This window comes from Zalophus californianus, chromosome 10, assembly GCF_009762305.2.
Source record: "Zalophus californianus isolate mZalCal1 chromosome 10, mZalCal1.pri.v2, whole genome shotgun sequence".
In the NCBI taxonomy this organism is placed as follows: domain Eukaryota; kingdom Metazoa; phylum Chordata; class Mammalia; order Carnivora; family Otariidae; genus Zalophus; species Zalophus californianus.
Window position 1 is genome coordinate 44,508,060 of NC_045604.1, and position 21,020 is coordinate 44,529,079.

The window sequence follows — 21,020 nt, forward strand, 5'->3', positions numbered from 1 at the left end:
TTTAGAAAGATCTCAGGATACAAAATCAATATGCAAAAATCAGTTGCATTTCTGTATGTTAGCAATAAACAAATAGAAATTGGAATAAAAAATAAGACAATATCATTTGCAATAGCATCCCCAAAACATGAAATACATGAAAGCTCTACCCTGAGAACTAGAGATATTTCTATGAGAAATTAAAGAAAACCTAGGTGAATTGATTTACTATGTTTACAGCTGAGAAGACTTAGTATTGTTATAATTTCAGTTCTCTCCAAATTGATTTCTAGATTCAATGAAATCCCAATAAAGTCAGTATTGCTATTGAATCAGTATTATTAAAATGTTACTTCTCTCAAGTTGAGTTATAGATTCAATGAGATCTCAATAAAAATTCTAGCAAGCTTTCCTGTAGAAATTTCCAAGCTCGTTCTAGAACTTGTTTGAAAATTTAAATGTCTAGAATAACCAAAACAGTTTTGCAAAAGAATAAAGTTAGAGGATTTACACTTACTGATTTTGACACTTACTACGAAGCTGCAGTTAATCAAGATGGTGTGCTATTGGTATAAATTCAGGTACATAGATCAATGAAACACAACAGAGAGTTCAAAAATAAACCCATGTATGTATGTATGGTCAACTGATTTTCAACAAAGATGCCAAGGTAATTCAATACAGAAAGGATTACTTTTTCAACAAACGGTCTGAAGCCAACTTATTATCAATATAAAAAATATGAACCTCAACTCTTTATCACACACAAAGATTAACTTGAACTGGATCATAATCCTAAATGTAAATGCCAGAACTGTAAAACTTCTAGAAGAAACTTTGTAACCTTTGTGTAGGCAAAGATTTCTTAGGACACAAAAAGTTTAAACATAAAACGTTTGAATTGGGCTACATCAAAATTGAAAATTTCTGCTGCTCATAAGACAGGGTAAGAAAATGTAAAAGCAAACTTCAGACTGGGAGGAAATATTATCAATATATATATCTGACAAAGGACTGCTTTCCAGAATATATAAAGAACTCTTAAAATTTGCGAATAGAATCAATAAAAAGTCTCTAAAAATGGACAAATTTGAATAAACTCTTTACCAAAGGAGATATACAGGCAGCCAGTACATCCATGAAAAGATGCTCAATATCACTTATCATTAGGGAAAGAACATTAAAATCACAAATGTGATATTACTGTATGTCCATTAGGACATTAAAGTGGGATCACCTGGGTGGTGCAATCAGATGAGCGTGTGACTCTTAGTTCCAGCTCAGGTTGTGATCTCAGGATTGTAGGATCGAGCCCCTTGTTAGGCTCTGTGCTCAGTGCGGAGTCTGCTTAAGACTCTCTCTGCCCCTCCCCACTGAGCTCTCTCTCTCTCTCTCTCTCTCTCAAAAAAGAAAAAAAGAACATTAGAGTGAAGAAAATTAAAATGACTGACAATGCCAATTGTTGGTGAGGTTATGATGCAAGTGGAACTCTCATACACTGCTGATGGGAATATAAAATTTTATAACCACTTTGGAAAAGAATTTTAACAATTTCTCATAAAGTTAAACACATACTTACCCCATGATCAAACAATTCCACACTTAGGTATTTAAGAGACATGAAGGCATATGACCACAAAAAGATTGTACACAAATGTTCCTCGACTTTTATCTAAGGTAACCCAAACTGGAAACAAAACAGATGTCCACCGACAGGTAAAGGTATAAATAAAATATTGAACAGTATATTATTCAGCAGTATAAGTGAAGGAACTACTTAGACTGCAACAATGTGGATCAGTCTCAAAATAGGTATGCTAAGGGAAAGAAGTCAGTTAAAAAGGTGTAGATATTGTATGATATTCAATGACATGAAACTCCAAAAGAAAAATGTACCATGTATTTACAGAAGGCAGATCTGTGGTTGCCTGGGTACAGTGATGGGGTGAGATCAGCTTGGGAAAGGCCTAAAGGAATGACCTTTTGTGGTGAGGGAAATGTTCTATATTTTTGATTTTGGAATAATGGGGTATATACATTTGTCAAAAATCATAGAATACATCTTTAACATGAGACATGTAAATTATACCTCATTAAAACTGTTCTTGTGTGTAGTGGTTGCTCTGTTTTTGAGGACAAGGTCTTGTAGGGAAACTTTATAATGGTGTTGACAATTTCATCATTGTATAAAGCCTTTTTCTGCATTGAGTACTGTGTCAGACATTCCTGTGACTTTTGCATTTATATAAGCTGTGATAGGGCATAGTGGATTGAGGGGGGAAAAATAAGGATTGAGGAGGGACCTAAGATTTGTAAGTTGATTTATTCAACAAATATTTATTGAGCCCCTCATATGGGCCAGCATGTACTAGGTACTCAACATATGAAGGGGAGTACAAATAGTCCTTGGCCTCTAAGAGCTCAGTCTCCTAGGGTACAAACTAAAATACAGTATTGTATGCTGTGATAAAACTATGAACAACTTACACAGGGAGAGTCATTAACTCTCCCCAGTGGGTTTGGGGGTGATATTTACATTTGCTTTAAATTTAATGCCTAGTAGTTAAAATCATGTACCTTAGAACAAGAGAGAGATTGGAATCATGGCTCTGCTACTTACTCTCTATATCAAAACAGCGTGCCATGAATAATGTATCACAGTGTCAGGCATGTGTATGCCGAACAATTAAAAACATTATATTAGGAGGATATAGATTCAGCTGCTGTAACGAAGACAAAGAGAAGGGGACGGGGGGTGGGGTAGGGGCGTGGAATATTCTGAGTGGAAGTTACCACATAACAAAGGTATGAAAGGGCCCTATTTGGAGAACAGTGATATGAGAGAGTAGGGAACTGGGGTTGGGCCAAGGTGAAGATAGGACTTGAAGGTCAGGGTACAGCCATATGACAGACTGGAACAGGAGCCTTGAACTCTCTCCTATTGGTGCATTCCTATTGCAAGTTCCTAAGTAGGGCAATTTTCTAAAAAAGAGTTTTAGGAAAACTACTCTGGTGACAGTATGGAGAATGACCAGGAAGAGTCAAGGTGCAGAGAGTCTAGTAACTTGGCTCCTTGACTGGTTCAACCCGGAGATAATGGAAGTATACGTCAAGGAGGGTGGCTGGCATATAGAGGAGGCTGTAGCCTGAGATGCCTCAAAGAAGTAGTCAGTAGGATTTGGTGACCCCTTGGATATGGAGCATTTGAGGATGACTCTGGGATTGCTAGCTCAGGTATTTGGGTGGATGGTATTGTCATTGGTAGAGATAGGCGCTTCATGAGGAAGAGAAAGTTTCGGTAGTGAGTTAAGAGGTATGGAAGTGGATGCTTTATTTGTGGAAGGCAGTAATTTTGAAGGTGTTTTGGTGGAGTAGTCTACTCAGTACAATATTTTTGAGCGTCCTTCAGGAGATAGACCATTACTTATAAATTGCATACATGCAGTATTATTCTAACATTTAGAAATATTATAAAACATATACAAAATGGAAAAAAGAGATGAGATGGGATAAACATATAAATCAAAGTCGTTATTTTTCCCTGCACGTGAGTACATGGTCCTGGGTAATAGGTGGGGTGGGTGTGTTCAGCCCACTTTGGACGCCCTGGGACCTGCCCGCAGCTCTGTGGAGGAGAGACACGCGGAGTTTTCTCCCCTGGGGGGAGTCTCACTGACCCGTCTTTCCTTTCTTTCTGCATCGTTTTTGTTTTTCGTTTTTGTTTTTTGTTTTGTTTTGTTTTGTTTTGTTTTTTGTTTTTTTTGGAACAGGTATACAGGTCATTACCCACTGGGAGCAACACTTGCGAAAGTTTCTTTTTTCTTTTTTTTTTTTTAAGATTTTATTTATTTATTTGACAGAGAGAGACACAGCGAGAGAGGGAACACAAGCGGGGGCGGGGGGGAGAGGGAGAAGCAGGCTTCCCGCGGAGCAGGGAGCCCGATGCAGGGCTCGATCCCAGGACCCTGGGATCATGATCCGAGCCGAAGGCAGACGCTTAACGACTCAGCCACCCAGGCGAAGCTTTCTTAACATCCATGGTGCATAGATAGCCCTCGAAGGTCATTGTAATTCAAATGAAGCAAGATTTTAACCGTTTGGCCTGTGATACAAAGTAACTTCCCCCTTACACACTGGCTAAGACCAAGAGACAGGGGCTCTCCACTGGAAGTCCCAAGCTGGACCCAGAGGAAAGTGTGCCCATGGTCTGGCCCAGCAAAGAGGATCGTGAAGAAGTTTATTGACTTCACTACCACTCCCCAAGATAAAGGTGGAGAAACGGAGAGTGTGTTAGATTGGCTCAGTGGCTCAGACTAAAACATCGGGGACTCTTATATTTAAAATGGATGTCCCTGCGAATGTGCTGCTTGAGTGTATGCAAAGTCCTGCCTTTCTATTTCAATTTCCTTTTTGGTTACGTGAGACCAGCTATGACAGCCCGTTATTCATGGAAGGCTAGCGTTGCCAGCTTCTAACTTGGAGAATACAGCACTTATTCTTGACGAATTGGTCCAGTAGGAACTGGAGTAAAATCTAAACAACTCTGGAGGTCTATGGCAGGGAGACAGAAGGAGAGAGAGAGCTAATCAACCTTCACCCAGGCAGCCTGTTGACAGATTTCTAGGCCGACTTAATCAATGCACTTAGTTCTCAACGAAGACCTGAAAATTATTTGGACTGATTTCACCATACTTCATTCTTCTTGTGATGTTATAGCTATAAAGTAACTAGCTTGAGATTCCTTTTTAGGGCACACAAAAGAATAAAAGAAGAAAACCCCATATTTTCTTGTGGTCCAGACTGCAATGCAGAAATGGACTGAGCATATAGAAATTGAGATTCTGAGCCAGCTTAAGCTTCACTAGCTTGTAAATCACTTTTCAGTCTACAATAAAGTTAACAATTAAAATCTCTCTGGTATCCAGAATCAATGTCAACTGCAATCAAATTGGGGCAATGAACCCAAGAACTGCATTCACTTGAGCTGTAAATCATAAACCCATCACCCTCCGGAGCAGAAGCAAAAGTGAAGAAGTCAGTGAGTACTGTAATAGGTTCCATATGTTGTTTTAAAGAGAGTCTTAAAAAAAAAAAAAAAAAAACCAACAACAACTTGGACTACAGATCACCATACTTTTGTAGCAAAAATTTACATATGTGAATGAGAAGTGAAAGAAATGACAAAGTCAATTTTTTGCTTCTGTTTTCTGCCACTTTTAAAAATAGGGAAATAGTTGTTTAAGTCTGGAAGGGCAGGGCTGGGGAGCATGTTCGGCCCCCGAGAAAGTGGAAGAGGCGGCAGAGGGGACTCGAAAGGAGGGAGGAAGAAGCTGACTCTCAGCTTTGGCAGATAAGGAAGCATAGATAAGGAAACAAATTCTAATAACCCTCTTGGCTTTTCCCCTGCAACCTGAGGGCAAGAGCTAGTGTTTCTCTTTAAGCATTAAAGTTACAAAGCTAAAAGTTAATGTGGCCGCAATTCTGTGAAATTTGGGAAACGCCATGACAGAATGGAAAGGGCAGCTGTGTTCGGAGTCAGACAGATCTGTTTTCAAATTTGCATTCTGCTGTGTGATACTGGGCAGTTCACTTAACTCTGCGGAGCTTCAGTGTCTTCTAATGGGGAATTAATAGTTGGCACACAGAGCTCTCACTGTAATGCACTTGCGCATATCTAACACTTATCCTATCATTTGGAGATATATCTGTGAAATGTATCCTATCCTTTTGAGATCTTTCTTTTTCTCTTCCTGTGATTACGGACCTCCGCAGTGATTTGGATTCAGAACTGCAAGCATGTAGGCCGGTAAAAGGAGTTCCTAGGTTTATTGATCTTTGGTGTCCCTGCCTCATATACACCTGGCCCAATGATTCGGCTCTAGCCAAGTAAAATGCTGCGGACTTCCCTTCCCTCCTGCGCATAGCGCGGTGCTGAGTGGGGTCGAAGCAACCTGACCATCGTATTCCCTGGAAGTTGCCACTTGCTGTGGTAAGTCACATGGGCCCATCAACCCCTCAGCTAGGAAATCGAGGATGCTGAGTGGTATATTTGCACAATTGCTATCATGCTAAGAGGTCTGAATCCAAGACACCATCTCATTCAGTTTCTACTTTGGTTTATTGGAAATAGCAAGGTCAAGCTGTGGTCAATGCAAACACCAGGGGAAGTGGAAAGTCCTATGAAAGTTTAAGAAGGGAAAAATAGAAGAGAAAAGAAACTACAACCCATTTGGAATGGAACAGTGACACAGAAGGAAATGACCCTATTTCTCCTCAGACAGATTCCGTGGTGGATTCAGTGCCTCTGAAACTAGAACCATACCGAACAGAGTTCTCAAGCCCCACATTCCATCCAACCCTCATTTACTGCTCTCAAAATGGAGACATTTCACAAATTTGGCTCTGAAAGACCGTATGTGTCTGTAAAAGGGCAGATAAAATGGGCCAATCAGACCACGACCACATCTGTCAAAGCTCTAACCCTTCCTTGGCCTTAGTGAAAATGTAACCTCGGACCAAACGCAGAAACCCGGCAGAGGTACGCAAGGCATTTAGTGCAGCCTTTGAAAAGTCGGTGACGGATGGCTGGTGCTGTTCTGAAGGCCTGATGAGAAATCCAGGCTTGGCTCTGCTGGGAATGGTTGCAATTTTAAAGAAAAAGTAGGCTCAACTTCAGTAACTATTTAATCTATCCCAGCAAGGCCTTCCCCATAAGCTGAGTTGAAAACACTCCTGACTCTTGCTATGCAAAGCAGTTTTCAGACATGTTTTGGAAATTTGTTTGGGATTTGGGAATAGAATTTGGTTTTAGGTTTGTCTCATTTAGGCTTCAGATCTTTTGGTTCACTCCAAAATAATGTGAGGGTTTTATCCTTAGTGTGACTATGGAGGGTAAATTCTATAGCAGCTTCGAAACCAATACACATACCCACAAATGTAGGACCATTCATCTATGGCACATGGGTACAGAGCTTGACATGAGACAAAACAAACATGGAAGAAACAGAGAAGTTGAGCGTCCTCACTGAGTTCACTAAAAGACTGAAAACAGTTGAACATATTGAATAAAAATTTTTGAAAATAATGATTGTGCATCTTTTCCAGTGTACATGAAACATGACCAACATCACTGCCTTTCCTGATAAAAATGTCATTATGCCACAGCAAGCTCAAGCCTTTGGGAGGGTTTCTTGGAATTCCAGAAGATAATGGCTCAGACCTTTTGTTGCGTTCCCTCAGGACACGCCGATCACCAGGCGACAAGCCCACTAGATCTGTGCAAGAGTCAAGAGTCAGGAAGCAGCATCTCTAGGGGTTTCTCTTCCATTTCATTGTCTCTTTAATGTTTCTGGGTCCATTTGGGTCATTGAGTTTTTGATCCCATATGGGATAAGTTTACCATGTTATATTGTGGGTACAGACCAAAAAAGCTGAGAAGAAAGTGAACAATGTGAGCCAATGGGAGAAGTCTCCCTAACACAATGCACAGAGATCCCTCCCTCCCCCATGCTGGATGAATATTGGACCCGTTCCTTCGGCCTTAGCCTCACTTACAGGCATTTATGCTTTTAGAGGTCAAGATCAGGGAAGAAACAACATAGTTAGATGAAAATGAAGGTGCTGCCCTCATTATAAAGCTTCCTGTATCTAGTTAGCCTAGCAAATTGGTGTCTGGGTATTTAGCAGTACCAACGAGATTTAATCATTACTATATGAAACTAATCAGAGTCATTCATGTGGGGCAAGATGTTATCTGATCTAATGAAAGAAGAGTTGTAATTAAGAATATATGGGGGGGGGGGGCGCCTGGGTGGCTCAGTTGGTTAAGCGACTGCCTTCGGCTCAGGTCATGATCCCGGAGTCCCGGGATCGAGTCCCACGTCGGGCTCCCTGCTCAGCGGGGGGTCTGCTTCTCCCTCTGACCCTCTCCCCTCTCGTGCTCTCTCTCTCTCTCAAATAAATAAATAAAATCTTTAAAAAAAAAGAATATATGGGGGGGAAGAATATATTGTATTTGGAAAAGTCATGGTGTCCTTGCTGCTTAGAGACTAAGAAAGAGAATAAGGATTGGCCTAGTGCCAGGTCACTGTCCATGCTTCTCCCAGAAGTGTTTTCTTAAGAGATCCCCGCCACCCCCCAGGACCTGCTGTTATCCTATAGCCTAGTAAAGTGACTGTAATTAAGTAGATTAGACTTCTGTTTTTAGTCAAGTAAAAGATTGAGAACAGACTGCTCTTTAACCCGAGATGTGGAAAGGCCAGTCTCCTTGGAAGTTAGTTAAAATGATCTTGTGCATTAACTGATAAACTCGACAGACTTCCTTCCCTCAATGTAATATTTTCAGCTTTTGGCATTGCTCTTATGAGAAGCCCACCTCCGAATCCTTTCAAGAGCTCAGATTCCTGTGAATTCAGATTTTTCACCATTGACATGTTGCTATTTTGTAAGTGGAACACAGGCGATTACGGTGCAGCAGCATGTGTCTCAGTAAAGACCCAGCTCTGGGGTCCGGAGGGCTTGACAGAAACTCTAGGCTTGTTCCTTCATCTCTCTTAATCTGAGCTTTTCCTTGGCTGCTGAGAGGATGCACTGATGCTCGTGATGGGCAAGTCCAGCGCCTGGCACTGTGAATGCTACCTTGCCACGGCATTGCTGTGATTATTGTTGGTACCTAAAGAATGACTCGGACCTGAGTCAGCTTGACTTCCTTCAACTTGAAGATAAAGATTAGCCTGTGATTATTGAACTGTGTGATGCTCCCCTGATGGTTTTTGCATTTTGCCCTCATTCAGCCAGTTAAAGCTGGAGTCCACAGAATTGTGAAACATTTGAGCCTGGGATGGTCATGTGATTTACGGTTTCATCTCCTCCTTAGCTTTTCAAGCAACAGAATTGCTGAGCTTTTTATTGTAATAAAAATGCAGACTATAAAAAAAAATTCAGTCCCTTAGAATTCTTTCTGTCTCTCTTAACAACGCTGAAGGATTCTTCCTGATCTCGGGCTCTATTCCGTTTAGGTATCCTCCCTTTCCCTCCCCCACGTCTGCTTTTGCAGATCTGTTTCCAGACTGCCCACTCTGATCGGGGGACCAGGAGGGGAGCCCAGCTGTTTTCCTTGTGTTGGCTTTCTGTGCTGAGCAGGAATTGCTGAGCAAAGAGCAACATTTCTCCAGGGAGGTTCACAAGGGTAGTACAAACTCAGTCTGGGTTTTTCTTTTTTTGAGTTATTATTAAAAACTTCTGCCAAGTACTATCATTGGTGGGGTGGGGTGGGCGGGGGGTTGGTAGCGCATAAAGTCTGCAGTGCAGATGGACCAGCCTTTAAAAACTATCAACTCGAATGAAGCAGGAATGTCTTGTATTCCTTCCATGTTCTACATTTAACTGGAGACAGTTGCTCTCAGAGAAAGTCATTCTGATTCCATAGCCTCTATTGTGCAACCTTGCTTGCTCCGTGGTCAGTAAGATGGGACATAATTAAAATTCCTTTGAAAATGGTTGCCCAATGATTGACATTTGTTCCAAAATACATCATAATAGTAAATGCTTAAACTGTTATTCCAGTGAAGTATTTTTTTTTTTTTTTTTAGTGGAAGGAAAATAAAATCATTTTTTTTAAAGGGTGATTGAGCTTTTTAAAATATTGAAGGAATAGGATACGTTTGGGTTCAGTCTCTCAAAGACCTGGCAGTCCAGCGGGGGAGGCCAGAGTAAATCGAAAGGAGCAAAAGAAACCAATATGCAGACTCTAAGTAAATTGCCTTATAGAGACTAGAATGCTGGTGGGTTTCCAAAGAGGAGGAGAAAATGACGATCTGTTTCCCTCCTAATATGTTGACATCAACTGTCACTTCAAACACAACCGACTTTTTGGTATTGCTCTGAAGCAATCTGACATGCTTGCTTTTCCAGGAGGAAAGCTGCTCAGTGCTAGAAATCTATGCCACGACTCCCTGGAGTTCTTCCTGTCTGGTGTCTGTCCGTGCTCCAGTCTCCATTTCTGCGCAGAAATCTTAGATTCTGGACAGCTGCTTCTGTCTCTGTTTTCAGAAGGAAGAGACCACTATGATGCTCCCCAAAACTGGGAAGGCTGTATCTTCAGACCTCCTTGGATGCCCCAGTTTATGAATACTACAGTAGCAATCATGATTAGAGATGTCTACCCCCGAACCAGGATTTGGATGCTAAGGATCATTGAGCTCATCCAAACACCAGCCTTACAAAGCCTCTGCAGATTTACACATTAGAGAATTTTGAATTGTTCCTGAAGAGTCACAACTCAGGTGTTCAATCCATGAATGCCAAGGGGCTATCATAATTTCCTACTGTTTGACTTTTGAGTCGTGAATGCATGCATCATTTGGGAATAAGTACAATATGTGAGGGACCCATAGAGATCACAGCTTTTTACTGTTGTGTTTGGTAATATAAATCCCTCAGTTCTACTAGAAAAATACTTCAGTGCGCATTAGTTTTGCTTTCTATGTTTGGCGGGGAGAGGTGAGTACTTTATTTTATTATATCTGTAAGGGGCTTAGCGGTGTTATGGTCTATTTATTCATATTAAAGATGAGGAACCTGAGGCTGAGAACAGTGAAATGGTTTGCCCAAGCGTTACATAGAGAACTTACTGCAGTCTTATGATTTGAACCCAGGTCTTCTGACTGGTATTCCAGTGCTCTCTGTACCATGCCATTCTCAACCCTGTGAATAAAACTAAAATGCAAAGACTGTTCTTGATACATAGACATTCGGGTGAAAGAGTTGAAGATAACCAGAGGCAAGGAAGCCTGTCTCATCTGCACAGAAGCTGAGCTCATTAGGAAGCAGAATGAGGATGAGAAAAGGTAAGAGGAAAGAAATGGCAGAAACACTAGTAATCGTGGGAAAAGACCGGAACAGGGCAAATACCAGACATTTTCAAGATGAGAAGAAATCTGAGTTGAGGTAAAAAATAAAAAGTTTTTTTTTTTTTTTTTTTAGGCAGAATCAAGAGTGTATATGTAAGGGAATCAAATAGAAATGCTGTATTATCAGTGCATACGATGGAATCTGTAGGGTCAGAAGAGAAGCATGGCTTTACTAGACAAAGGCTAGAAATACCAAACCATCCCAGTAAGGTTCTGAATATTAAATAGGTTCTGAATATTTCCTTATGAAAAAATGGAAAGGGGAGAGGGAGGGAAAAAAGATAATGATACAGAGGGACGTCTTATATATTATTTACTAAGATAGAAGGGAAAGTCAAATTCAATAAAGTGAAGATTGACTTATCAAACCAAGGCCAACATGGGGATTAATAAAATAAATACAGATTTCAGTGAAATTGTGCCCTAGCACTTATTTTTAAAGCCATGCTTCAAAAAGGTTGCATTCATGAGAATTATAGATAATTTTTATCAAATCACAGGAACAGACACTAGTAATGTCAAATGTTTATGTTCTTAGATTATCACTTAATACTTACGTTTTTAAGATTAGCCCCTGGGTCGCCTTGGTGGCTGAGTCGGTTAAGCTTCCGACTCTTGATTTAGGCTCATGCGGCATCAGGCTCCTCGGCTGGGCGTGGAGCCTGCTTAGGATTCTCTCTCTCCCTCTCCCTCTGTCCCTCCCCCACTGGCCCACTCTTGTGCTCTCTCTCTCTCCCTCTTAAAAAGAAGAAGAAGAAGGAGGAGAAGAAGGAGAAGAAGAGAGAAGAAGAAGAAGAAGAAGAAGAAGAAGAAGAAGAAGAAGAAGAAGAAGAAGAAGAAATAGGAGGAATAAGAAGAAGAAGAAGAAGGAGGAGGAGGAGGAGGAGGAAGAGGAAGAAGAGGAAGAGGAAGAAGAAGAAGAAGAAGAAGAAGAAGAAGAAGAAGAAGAAGAAGAAGAAGGAAGAAGAAGAAGAAGAAGAAAGAAGAAGAAGAAGAAAGAAGAAGAAGAAGAAAGAAGAAGAAGAAGAAAGAAGAAGAAGAAAGAAGAAGAAGAAGAAGAAGAAGAAGAAGAAGAAGAAGAAGAAGAAGAAGAAGAAGAAGAAGAAGAAGAAGAAGAAGAAGAAGAAGAAGAAGAAGAAGAAGAAGAAGAAGAAGAAGAAGAAGAAGAAGAAGAAGAAGAAGAAGAAGAAGAAGAAGAAGAAGAAGAAGAAGAAGAAGAAGAAGAAGAAGAAGAAGAAGAAGAAGAAGAAGAAGAAGAAGAAGAAGAAGAAGAAGAAGAAGAAGAAGAAGAAGAAGAAGAAGAAGAAGAAGAAGAAGAAGAAGAAGAAGAAGAAGAAGAAGAAGAAGAAGAAGAAGAAGAAGAAGAAGAAGAAGAAGAAGAAGAAGAAGAAGAAGAAGAAGAAGAAGAAGAAGAAGAAAGAAGAAAGAAGAAGAAGAAGAAGAAAAGATGGTCTTTGGATTTAACCAAACTGAAAAAAAAAAACATAAACCTTTAAGCTTTCGTGGGAATGTTAGGGCTCTAGGATTTGAAGCAAAGTGATCTTAAGAACCCTCACATGGCTTTTCTCATCTGCAGATTGTTTCTCGTTGTCAAGCGAAAGCATCTGTCTTCCATTCCAACAGACTTGTCTTCCCTGTTCTTATTTTACTTTTCTATTTCATGAAGTAGAGACAGTATACAGTCATGACCCTTTTACAATTGGAAAAGGCATTTCTCCAGCAATTTTCTTTTTACAATTTTGAGCTAAATTTTGCTTCTGTGTTCTCTGATCAGATATTTGCCTTTCTCTACATACAGGTTCTTTTCTCTACCCCACCTCTAACTTAAGGGTGATCTCACCATCTAGGAGATGTTTTGTTTTGTTTTGGGTATTAGGTATTTTAGGATGACAGTTCTTCAAAACTGATTCCCAAAAAAAGCTCATAGGCTTATGATATCTTAGACCAATTATTAAGTGGGATTGAAGATTCTGCCTTAGTGATCTCATCTTATTCATTGAATGGGCTGCTATTAGTGGTATATGCTTGGAAGTTGGCTTGTAAGCCTTGACCACATGTTTTAAGAAAGAAGGCAGGAGTTCAACTCTAAGATATGCAGTGTATCAGAGGTAGAAGAAAGACTACATATGCCTCTTGTTTTAATTCTAACAAAAAATGACCCCACTATATAGACTTCTAGCTCATTTTAGGGAAATGAGAAACCTATAAATAAATGTATGAATTGTTTAAAGAAGGTATGGAGTAGAACTTTAGATTTGAAGAGGAAAAACGTGGGTCAGCAGCAGGATTGGCTATATAATTTGGGGGCCCAGTGCAAAATAAAATGTAGGGTTTTTTGTGCAAAAATTAAGAAGTTCAAGACAATGATAGAGCAGTCAACCAAACCTGGGGCCCTTCTGAGCATGCGATGCTGTGTGGCTGTGCAGGTCACACCTATAAGGGCTGCCCTGGTCAGAAGTTGAGATGTGGGTGGGGCACCTGGCTGGCTCAGTCAGTGGAGCATGGGACTCTTGATCTCGGGGCTGTGAGTTCAAGCCCCACATTGGGGTAGAGAGTACTTTAAAAAAAAAAACACAGAAAAAAAAAAGAAGTTGAGATGGGAATAAAAAGGAAAAGGAATGATCTATTTTCCCAGCATGTTTCCCTCTCTGTATCTATCCCTCTCTTCCCTGTGTACTCATCAGACGTGACCACCTCTCAAGTGGGCACTACTGGGCCAGTTGGCTAAGACACTAACACTTTAACTCTAATCCATGGGGGAGAGAGCAGGAGAGGGTGGTCTCATTCTACCAGTGATGGGGTCGGGGGTGTGGGGTCGAAGTTCTGCTGACCTGACATAGGAGAGAAAGCATAAACTTGGGACCTCTACTACTTTCCAGCAGCGTATTAAAGTTACTTAGCTGCCTTGCATCTAATTTGTCATAGCTGTAAAATGGTGAAGTCTACCTTACAGGGTCATTGTATGGTGTAGAGATAATGTGGAAAATCTTAGCACGGTGGCTGGTATGCAATGAGAGCTCAATATATGTTGCAAATATGGTTTTTGTGTGTGCGAGTGAGGAGAGGTACTGAGGATGGGTGAAAAGACCTCAAGTCTCAGATGGGGTGGAGGATCTCAAAATGCTTGAAGGGTGTCCTAGGAGCTGGCTATCTCTCTGCTTCCATCCTTAGTGCCCAAGGACCTTGTAATGGTTTACAACTCATTCAATTGCATCTTCTTCCCAAACAGGGCAAGGAACAATCTGTGGGAAGTCAGTACACACTAGAGTTCAGTCTCCAATACTGAAAATTTGCCAACTCTCACCCGCACTGTAGCAATGAGAAAGCAGCTGTGGGCAGCAGTGGAGTGAAAGCCATGGGGTCACCGGGATACATTACACTTACAGATGTTCCATTGTTTGCGCTGAGATTTTGTAGTTTGCCTGTTTTGTCCAGTTAGGTTTCCCTGATTGGCAGAGGATAGAACCCAAACCCTTTTCTGTAGTTTTTCCACTTTGTTTTGATTTATTATTTGTTGTTTACAGTATTATCTCCAATAACAATGATGGAATTTCCTTCCCTACTAATCTGGCGGGTTTCCATTGTGCCTGTTTATTTTAATTTCCTTTTTTTGGACTGAAACCTCCACATGACTTTGCTTTGTTTATTTCCTTGCCTGTATGTGTCAGCATCATTTATTAGCATATCCTCTCACATGAACTTTGTTCATTAATTATGAAGGTTTTGTTTCCTGCTTCCTAGTAGGATTGTATTCAGTGCTGCATGTGTGTAGGGACTGCGGGGTGGTTTTGGTTAGCAGTTTCCTCATCATGGCTCTCTGCAAGCAGATGGCTTTCTCTCCACGGTTTCCAGATGGAGCGCGTGAGGCAGAGAAGGAAGTCTGCTGCCGAAGGAGGCTTTTCTCAAATCCTCTGACCAACCAACGCTGCTCGGCTTATCAATACTCATTTCTGTTTACTTTTACTTGGGCAGTAGGTTATGTGAGCATAAGACCTGCTTTTTTGCAGATGTGCTCCATTCCTTGAAGACATTTCCATGAAAACTAGTCTGTTGTTAACTAAGGAGCAATTAGCTGCTTGGGGATGCATGATGAACGTTAGACTTGGCTTTTTCTCATGAAGACCTTACAGCCCACTAAATAAATCAATAAAAAGGCAAAAGAGAAGAGGTAATTTGACTTTTACATCTGTTATTTGAATATATTGGATCTGCTGCCCCATTTTCACCAGATTCTCATGATTTACTGGGTTAACTAATTCATCAAACATTTATTTAGTACTTACTCTGTATATGATGCCATCTCTAGTGTCAAGATTCTTAAAAGACCGGAAGGTGGAAATAGAGTTGAAAGCAAATAAATATAATGAAGTGTTACAGGTGGCACAATAGACATCTTTCCAGAGTATCTAGAGGGAGTAACAAAGGAGGAGGGGGGCTTTATTCCCTTGGAGTAGGGGGTAGGAGAATATGTCACAAACAAAGCCTAAAGGTACTGGATGTATTTGAGATGCATATGTACCTTCAGAAGGCTGAACCGGTGGCTGAGGAGGCAGCAGGGTATGGTGGAGGAAGGGAGGGCCGTGGTTGCCATTTTGAGGAGTTAGGATTTTATTCTCTAGGGAAAGTTTTAGGTAGATGGGACATCATTATCAGATTTACTTTAAAAAAAAAATTACCCTGAGAAGGATAGATTCAGGTGGACTTGAATGGAGGCAAGGAGATTCCTTAGGACAAGATGGTGCGGAGCAGGCACCATGTGATTTCAAACCAGCCAGGGGCGGATGGGAAAGATGTCAAGGAAGTAGACTCTATAGAATTGGTATCAACTCTAAAATATTGTCTTTACAGCAACTGCTGCTGAAACTAAGGCTCAGGAAAGTAACGCAGCTAATAAATGTCTTAGGGACTATTTTTCTGTGTTTCCATTGCAGTTTGAAAAAAATGATGATTGTGGCATTGAGCACACAATGCAGTAATATACCATATTGTGATTACTTGTTTACAACCCTTTCTGCCCGAGACATTATACTTCTTAAGGTTCAGAGCCAAACTACCAAATGATTTGTGTATGCCTAGCATGGAGCCTCGAATAAACAAGTACCCAATAGGTGTTTGAAGAGGAAGACTCCTGACGCCAGTACTTCTTCCACATGCAACACATGGCATGGAAATAGGAAGAAACTTGACTCAGGCTTCTCTTACATGCACCCATTTCCATCTCGCCTCCTGAGGGAGCCAGAGCAAAGTGACAAATAGGCATAATAGGCAGATGATGCTTCTTCCTTTGCTGTAAAATTTCTATCACCTCATCAGAATGCACCCCTGCCTTCAGAAGCCTGCATTAAAATAACAATAATGAATATTTAAAATATAAAAAGGGGCCATGAAAGTTGATGTCTGTTGTGATACCTTCCTCAGTGGTCTCATTATCCACAAATAAAGCATGAGAATTTGCTTTCATATCTTTTTTTTATGGTAATTAATGTTTTAACCTGGATCACACTTTATTCTTCCTCACAGATCCGTAATGCCTCCTGTCTGGCTCTTTCAAGATGGAGGATAAACCTGTGGGAGAGCCGATGCAAGTGGTGTCTAAATTCAAACTTTCCAACAAGGTAGAGAGCACAGGACACTGGTTGGTGGAAGATCATGCTCGGATATGGGAAGTTTTAAAGACAGAGGAGGTAAGACAACTCTAAATGACTCAGTTGGTACAATGATGGATTTTCTTTGACTTGAGACTCTAGTTCTTAGTGTAGTGAGCACCACAGGCCAGCTTGGCAAATTTTTAATTCAGGGGCCAACCATGAATGGAGAACAGTAAGTTAGGAGTGTATTCCTTGGACATTAATAATTCCACAGTGATTTAGCCAAAAGAGGTGGCACTGACAGGTAGGGCTGAAAACATACAGGTAGACATTCTCCTTGTAGAATCCTGCCAATCCTAAGTGGGAAAGAAAATCATGGTGAGAAAGTTAACTCCTAAGGATCAATCATAACAAGTGGAATTATATAGATTCATTGTTTGACAGCATGAGGCTCAGTGTATCATTAGGGCTCTTTGGTTTCCAGGAACAGAAATTGATTCTGACTAATTTGAGCTAAATGGGAAATTACTGGAGGATGTTGGGAGGCTCACAGAATTGATGGGACGCTTTGAAAACTAGGCTTGGAAAGAAGACAGGAGCCAAGTCAGTTAGAACTGCTCAGGGCACTATTCCTGGTATAAATTCTAATCTTTCCCCCACCCTCTCTTTATTCTTACATGTATCTGCTCAAGTTGCAAAGCCATGGGAGAGGGGGGGCTCACTGCCAAGCTCAGTCACATGTCTTTTTCCTGGTTATTCTGTAAAGAGAAAAAGAATCTTCCATGAGCGATCATTATAGCAAGTCCTCACAGCACTTGTGTTTGGAGTCCAAATGCCTAATATCCACATGTTGTGACAATTCCAGTTCAAGAAAGTAACTTAACAAGTGCAGTCTTAAACATGAGAATACTGCCCAAGCAAATGTAAACCCTCTCTGTAGGGATACTTGCCCAACAGCTTTTTTTTTTTTAAAGGAATAAAACTCCACAGAGAGCAGCTGAAGTCTCTACATAACCCATCTAATAGGACCAAGACTCGGGTCAGATAAGTGAGGTTCCGAGGGCACAAAATTTAAGGAAGCACTCACTCTTAGATTTATGTTCTGCATTTGCACGAACTTGAGAGTTAATGCATCCTTATATTTTGAAGTGCCTTGCTTGCCTCACCCTTGTGCTGGTTCTGCCACCCAATTTTATTCTCCCTCTTTCCCCCAGATTATCCCTTTCCTGAATTAGGCATTCACCATTCTTATGCATATTTCAATATGTATGGTACATACCTGTTATCCACATATCCAATATATAGTATTGATTTATATCTTTTCAATTTTGTATAAGTTTTATACTATATATCTGCTTCTATAGCTTCCTTTTTTTTTAACATTTGGTTTCTACCTTATCTGTTTTCTGTGGTTGATACGTGTAGTTCTAGCTTATTCATATTTTACTGTTCTTTATATTCTGTTGATTGAATCAAGTTTGTTTATCTGTTCTCTTATTAACTTTTAGGTTTTTTTCAGTACAAGGTGGTGTAGTACATTTCTTTAGCATAGACACCTGGAAGTGGCCTGCTGGATTATAAAGTATGAAAACCTTCAGTTTTACTAGTTATTATCAGATTGGTTTCCAAGATGAGGACATGAGTTTATATCCCCACTAGCGGCATATGAGAATTCCCCCTGCTCTGTATCTTCATCAGTTACTGATTTTGTCAGACCTTTAAATATTGGCTGATCTGATTGTTTTGAAGTGGGATCTTATTGTTTTAACATGAATTTTCCCATATGGATAATCAATTATCCCAGCACCATTTTTGAATGTCCATAATTTCTTCTTTAGTTGGTAATGTTCTCATGTATCATATTTCTTTACATACCCTCTCTGTTGATGTAATACTCCCTCAACTGTTTTAGCTTTAAAGGAAACATGGATATCTAATTGGACATGTCTCTCCACTGAATTACTGCTCTTCAAAATTGTTTTGGCTGTTTTTGGAACTTATATTTTTGATATGAATTTAGGATGAGCTTGTTAGGTTCCGTGAATGCAAAGGAAAAGCAAAGTCTGCTGGAAATCTGATTGGGATTGAAATACGTTTGTTGATTAATTTCGGGAGTATCAACATCTTTATGATATTCGGTGAATATCTTGTCTAATTATTGACTTTAACGGGCATGCCTCAATAGTTCACCCTCACTATTTCACCAGTATTTTATCCTATATGTCTTTGCTGTAAGATTTTCGTTAACTAAGATCAAGGAAATTTTTTCTTTTCCTTTTCTTTTTTGTTAAATGTTAATTTCTTTACATTGTATTTGATATCTACAAAATAACATACATGTAAGTTATAGAGTATAATATTAAAACAGATACTTGTGAGTTCACAGAGAACTTAAGAACTACAACTTTGCCAATTTGTTGAATACATATGTGGACTCTTCCACATCCTATCCCCTTGGCTCCTTTCCCTGCAAAGTTAACCATTTTCTTGAAGTCTGTGTTTGATCATTCTTTACCTTTTTAAAAGTTTTTATAGAATATGTATGTATCCCCGAACAATATTGTTTAGTTAAATAAACTAGTTATTTCGTCTTATATGTATGACATAGACCTGATTTCTTTGGTGACTCACTTCTTTCACTCAACATGTTTCTAAGATTTTTAGTAGTAATTCATTAATTTTTACTGTTGAATAATATGCCATTATGTGGTTATGCCATGATTTATTTATTCATATTTATGTTCATGGACATTTTAATTATTTAGTTTTTTGACATTATGAGCAATCTGCTAAGAACATCCTTATACATGTCTGTGCCCTGGTATAAGTGTTCCATGCGTAAGAATCTTTCTAGGTTAATACCTATTAGGTAAATTTTGTAGTTGGGTATGTGCAAGTTATGTTCTGCATGTTATTGCTGTATTGCCTTCCAAAACAGTACCAATTTACACTCCCACCAGCAGTGCATAACATTTATCTTATTCTACATCCTTGTCAACTTTTGTAATTGTCAGATTTCTTAATTTTTTCAATCTAGTTGGCATAAAATAAAATCTCATTCTTTACTAATCAATTCTTAATATATATCACTCCATCTTAGATAATCTCTCTCTCTCTTTTTAGAATTACTTTTCTGAGGGTCTAACTAGAGCAAGATTCTTTCTTTTCTTTTTTCTTTTTGTCTGAAGATGCCTTTATTTTGAGCCTACTCTTAGAATGATAGTGTAGATGGGTTACTTTCTAGGTTACTTTCTTTCAGTACATTAAAAATATTCCATTGTTCTCTGCCTTCCATTGTTTTTGTTGTAAACTAGCTAAAAGTCTAATTTTTTTATTCCTTTGGATATAATGTCTTTTCTAACTAGCTAGATCTTCTCTACAATTTTGCTGTTTTGTAGTTTCATTCTTCTGTGTTGAGGTGTGGTTTTCTTTTTATTTAACCTCTTGGAATTCATAGGGCTTCCTAAATATATGAATGCTGTCTTCCATCAGTCTGGAAACATCTCTGTAATTTTCTTTTCAAATAATTGCTTTTGCTTCATTTTACTTCTATAACTCCAACAAGATTTATGTTTGTTTTTCACACTCTTTGCTTATGTCCCTTAACCTCTCTTTTGGAGTTGCTTTTTCCTCTCTGTGTTGTATTTTGATTAATTTTAGATCTCTTTTACAATTCACCAATTCTTTCTTCGGTTCTATTTAATCTGCTCTTTAACCCAACCATTGAGTTTTAAATTTCAATTATTCTATTTTTTACTTCTAGAAGTTCTGTTTTGTTCTTTATTTTCTAGTCATTTTTTAATGTCTTGCTTTCTATTCCTATTTTTTATTTTTGAAGACAATTTGTCAAGAACTGTGAAGGCTATGAGATCTTATGCTATTTGCAAGTTAGCTTGCCAAAGTTATAGATACTGAAGGAAGACATGAGATTCCTTTGTCTCAGAGACAGGAGAAATAGTAGCCAGAGTGTCAGCATGTTTTTATTGGTTCCTTATGTCACAGTTCCTCCAGGGCCTAGATACCTGCCTGCACAGGAAAGGATCACTGACTTTGGGAAACTTTCCAGTTTATAGTAGACAGTAAAGTAAGTAAGCCTGCACTTTCTCCTAATGGAAGATATTACCTTATCCTTTAAAGTTAACAATAGGCTGCAAACACAGGCCTGAAAAATGATCTGGGTAAAGATCAGCCAGGCCTTGATCTTTTGGCACAGAAATCAAGACATACAGAAACAAGAGAGACTCATGGAGGAGTGTTTCTCAACAATATTAAATATAATAGTCTTATATTCTGAGTTGGCAATTCTAATAACTGTGGATCTTGTTTTGCTATCTGTTCTTTCTGTTGCCTTTTGCACATGATGTTTTGTTTCTTTGTGGTTTTATGATTTTTGACTGTGGGTTCATTTTTCTTGGAATGAAGGGAGCTTTCTCTGTTGAAAATTTGCATTTACTTCTGGGAGCACTACTAACTGGAAGTCACTTTAAAGTAAATTCTTAGCTTGAAGTTTTTCAGACTACTCAATCTGAATACAGGCTGAAAG

The 21,020-nt window shown here is 39.5% G+C and overlaps 1 protein-coding gene across 4 annotated transcripts in view; it reads left to right on the forward strand.

The window, feature by feature from the left end:
* The window catches only part of RGL1 (ral guanine nucleotide dissociation stimulator like 1), a 246,472-nt gene that overhangs the window by 68,261 nt on the left and 157,191 nt on the right, over nucleotides 1–21,020 (forward strand). For 2 of the 4 annotated variants that reach the window (XM_027610452.2, XM_027610454.2), the window contains exon 2: nucleotides 16,410–16,573. In XM_027610452.2, coding sequence (XP_027466253.1) covers nucleotides 16,442–16,573 — 132 coding nt within the window. In that variant the 5' untranslated portion in view covers nucleotides 16,410–16,441. Of the gene's footprint in view, nucleotides 1–10,672; nucleotides 10,827–16,409; nucleotides 16,574–21,020 lie in introns of those variants that run through there. The other 2 variants (XM_027610455.2, XM_027610451.2) reach the window with 2 other exon arrangements.